This window comes from Clinocottus analis, unplaced genomic scaffold (genome assembly GCF_023055335.1).
Source record: "Clinocottus analis isolate CAN_PGR_092001 unplaced genomic scaffold, fCliAna1.0.p SCAF_16, whole genome shotgun sequence".
Taxonomy (NCBI): Eukaryota; Metazoa; Chordata; class Actinopteri; order Perciformes; family Cottidae; genus Clinocottus; species Clinocottus analis.
In genome coordinates, this window is record NW_027175887.1 from 754,146 (window position 1) to 758,558 (window position 4,413).

Sequence of the window (4,413 nt, forward strand, 5' to 3'; positions counted from 1 at the left end):
TATACACCAGACTATAAACCAGATTATGTATTAATGTTATAGATTATGGGGGAAACTACACTGAGCAATGCATTAACACTTCAGAACAATTTGCAGTCAGTCCTCATCACGAGTAAAAACTATTGAAATGCACATAAAGAAGATTAAAATATAATAATAATACACAATCTGAATCTTAATAATCCCATGTAAAAAAAACATATATAAAAAGGGAATTATAGGCTTATAATTAATTGAAATCTATAAATATAGTTTTACAATTATTTATAGAATATAAAAAACAGATACAAAAATATTACACTGGTATAGCAGCAAAGTATTTATGAAAAAAACAATAAATCTATCAATATGCTGCTGGATGATCACTTTTTTATTGTATTTAGAGTTATGACCAATTGCACTGAATTATTAGTTTGGAATCCATAAAAATATAAATGCTGCAATTATATATATATATATATATATATATATATATATATCTTCATCCCTTGAATTCATAAAACAAAACAACATAAGCCACATCTTAAATGTTTGTGTGTTTTTATTATTATTATTATTCCACTATGAAAATATATGTACAATAAATAATTTGGATTTTCACTATTAAAGAATCTCAATAAATAAACTAATGTCTAAAACTCGTGTCGTCAGCAGGACTTCTCTCTGGCCTCGTCTCGTTCAGAGAGAGAGAATTCATTCTTCAGTGGGTTTCTTCTAAAAAGCAGTCCAGCTGTCTGCACATAGACTCCGTGAACAGTTCCTGAGAAGTTATTAAGGATCCTTGAAGCTGCACCAGAAAGAACTCAGGAAACAAATCCACGCATACTGATATGGATTATTAGCAACAAAAAATGGGAAAAGAAAGGCAGTAAATACCTGAACAAGAGGAGAGAGAAAAATCCACAAAGTGTTGATCGTGGCAAAGAAAAAAAGAAAAAATCCCTTCGAGGTTTAAAATTAATCAAAATCAAAATAGAATGGACTGCATCTCTCCTAAACTATGTATCCTACAGCCGTGACATAAAACCAGCAAGAAGACGAAAAAATATATTTTAAAAAACCAACATAATTTTCATTCAGAAATGTTTCAGGAATGTTGCCGAGAAGCTTCAGTGCCGTCTGCCTCCTCCGCTCGATTGTTCATCCACGCTGCGTCCGCTCCTTGTTTTTCTGCGTTTTATTTTGTATTTCTCAGAAGTTGAGGTGCTGCAGGTCTATGGTGCACAGCGTGCTCGTGAACAGGTCAAAGTCCTCCTCGTTGAAATCCACCGGGCTGTCCAGGGAGCTCTGCAGGCTGGGCGACAGGCAGGCGTCCCCGGCGAAGAAGGTGAGGTCGGGCAGCGCGGTCGAGGCGGCGGCGGCGGCGGCGGCGGCGGCGGACTCCGCCGAGGAGCCGCAGGAGTCCCGCTGCTCGGAGAACGACGGCTCGGACGCCGCTGCCGCTGCTGCCGCGAGCCCGGCCTCGCCGAGCTGCATCAGGCCCGGGATGTCGGCGGAGTTCGTTGCGGCCGCGTCGGAGGAGCCAGATGCTCCCGGCAGCGGTGGGCGTTCGGGGCGGCCCGGCCGGCCTCCTTCCTCCGGCGTGGGCTGTGCATTGTCCCCGCTGTCATTCGCGTAGGCGGCCGAAGATGGATTGCAGCTCCCGGCCTCGCCGTCCGACGCCACCTCCCCGGTGCCGGACGCTTCCAGCGGCTGGCTCGAGTACGGGGACGAGGCGTCGGCGCCCTCGAGCGGCTCGAACTCGCTGGACTCGTGGCCTCCGCCGTCCCGGTGGGGCGTCGTCTGGCGCTTGTGTTTCATCCGCCGGTTCTGGAACCAGACTTTGACCTGGCGCTCCGTGAGATCCAGGAGGGCGGCGATCTCCACCCTCCGGGGCCGGCATAGGTACTTGTTGAAGTGGAACTCCTTCTCCAGCTCCAGCAGCTGCGTGTTGGTGTAGGCGGTGCGCAGCCGGCGGGACGCGGCTCCTCCACCATCCAGACTCGGGTCTGCAGGGAGGCGGAAGACAAATAAATAATAAAAAGGAGAAATGAATTACGTGGAGGATTTATTGAGTGTGATCTTTTAAAGCTATTCTCATTTGTTCTTTATTTTAATTTTATATTTCGTTTAAATTGTAATTCCGGCCCGTTTCTTCAGAGCCTTGTAAAAAGCTCTGCGTATTTTATTGCGTGCGAGGTTTCCAGCCAAGAAATAAGCTGCTTCAGCTGCGAGCAGAAATCCCCCCGGCTCTTCTGTCTGTAATAAAAAATAATAAAACAGAAGGAAAAAAAGAATACTCCTCCCAATTACAGTAGCAGCCGAAACCATAACGGCAAGAGTGAACCAATTTGTTGGTTGGTAAAAATAATAATAATAAAGCAAGAGAGGGAGAAATAAAGCGCCAGATAAAGACAGATGATCATAATGTCAAAACAGGGCTTTCTCTCCGTGAAGCCAGCTGGGAGGAGAGAAGTGCAAAGAGAGAGAAGAACATAAATAAATCACAGCACTGGGAGCAAATGTGGGGATGATGTCCACGTGAACCCGAAGTGGCGGGAACATTAAAAAAAATCAAGAATGTTTTTTGGAGGGATGAGATCAGGAGAAAGAAAATAGAAGGAGGAAATTGGACGAGAAAAGAACACGAGGGGAGAGAGAGAGAGAGAGAGAGAGAGAGAGAGAGAGAGAGAGAGAGGAGAAAAGGAAACTGCATTAAAATTAACGAGGTGGGATTTTATGTTTGGATGGGCGAGAAATACGAGGTGTGTGTGTGTGTGTGTGTGTGTGTGTGTGTGTGTGTGTGTGTGTGTGTGTGTGTGTGTGTGTGTGTGTGGAGGGGGGGGCAGCTTTATAAGAAAGAAATGAACCAAACCCCATGGAAATCAGATTGTGTGCAGCCGGTATCCTGTGTAGGATGTAGCTAATACCCCCCCCCCCCCGCCCCCTCAACCCCCACCCTCAGCCCTCACCCCAACATATTGTGTCTCCGCCTCGCCATTACATTTCCTACAGCGCCATCCAACATGGCTACCATCTCAGTTGTGTTATGAATATATAATGCAGGGCTGAAAGCACAGCACCCGGAGAACAGAATGAACCGGGCTGCAGCATCGAGTCCTCTGCAGGGTGGATACCGAGGAGGAGGGGGGGGGGGGGGGGTATCCACCTATGTGCGTCTTTACGCACCATTATTAACTCTGTGTGGACAATGAGCATTTTTGGAAATGAGTGCATGCAGCGATGGTGCAGAGTGAGCAGGAAGCTGTGTGAGAGACTCACGCGCTCAGCGTGAAGCTGAACTCGACAGAAACAATCTGACAAAGATACACGTGCACATTTACATGCGTGATGATGAGAGAGAGCGCAAAGCACTGCAGCATAATGCAGTGGTCTAGATATGGCCACCCTGTTGACACAGCATTACAGCACCGCACAACACACACACACACACACACACACACACACACACACACACACACACACACACACACACACACACACACACACACACACACACACAGGGAGAAAACGACAATGCATCTCAAATCCATGCTGTGTGTGTAATGAATGATGTTACTGAAGTGAAATGAAGATGCAGACCGAAAATGAAAGTGCTGTGCTGCACACACTCCCCACCGCCCCACACGCGCGCACACACTGGCGGCTCCAGCTTCCCCTGCATACCGACCTGTGGGTGACTCGATGCCCGCCGAAGCGTACCCGGAGGCGGTCGGCGACGGGGAGGACGAGGCATTGGGGATGATGGACCCGCCACCGCTGGAGCCGCTCCCGGGCTTCGGGCACTTCTTTGCGGACTTCTTCTCCTTCATCCAGGGGAACTCGTGGGCCAGCGGGCCGGCCGGGGCCGCCGCGGCCGGGGCAGGTGGCTGGCCGGCCGGGCAGGGCTGCTGGGCGCCTCGGTGGTGCGTCTGGAGGCCATTGGAGACGGAGGTCCTCCGGTTCTGCTGGCTCCTAGCTGCCGGTCTCGGCTGGCTGGCTGTGCAGGGGCTGAGGCTGGGGATGGTGTGCTCGAAGGGAGGCGGAATTACTGTCGACTCCTTGATTGATGAAGTTTGAAATGACTCCAGGACGGCTGGGAAGGACGTCAGGCACTCTGCTAGGGACGGCTGGCTGTTGATAAAACCGATCTCCCTCTCAAATTCAAAATTCATAGCTCCCTCAAAACCGGCTTCGACCTCAGAACGGCGAGACCCCCGAAACAATCCCTTCCCCAAAATAAAAAAAATAAAAAAAACACACACATAGACGCGCACGCTCGCGCACGCACACAAAACAATATGGCTTCCCGAGGAGAGAAAAAAAAAAGAAAACGCGCACGAGCATACAGGCTCCCGACCGCAATGGCGTAAATGCGGCGGCAATATAATAATTGTGTATATTGGTGATATTACTAGCGTATGGGGACCATGG

At 48.8% G+C, this 4,413-nt stretch overlaps 1 protein-coding gene across 1 annotated transcript; it reads right to left on the bottom strand.

The window, feature by feature from the left end:
* Positions 1-572: 572 nt before the first annotated feature.
* Positions 573-4,154, bottom strand: hoxb2a (homeobox B2a). Its single transcript, XM_068578209.1, has 2 exons — positions 3,671-4,154; positions 573-1,988 (listed from the first exon to the last, which is right to left on the bottom strand). The coding sequence occupies exons 1-2, from the start codon at positions 4,152-4,154 to the stop codon at positions 1,192-1,194; spliced, it is 1,281 nt and encodes a 426-aa protein (XP_068434310.1). The 3' UTR covers positions 573-1,191.
* Between the last annotated feature and the right edge of the window lie 259 nt (positions 4,155-4,413).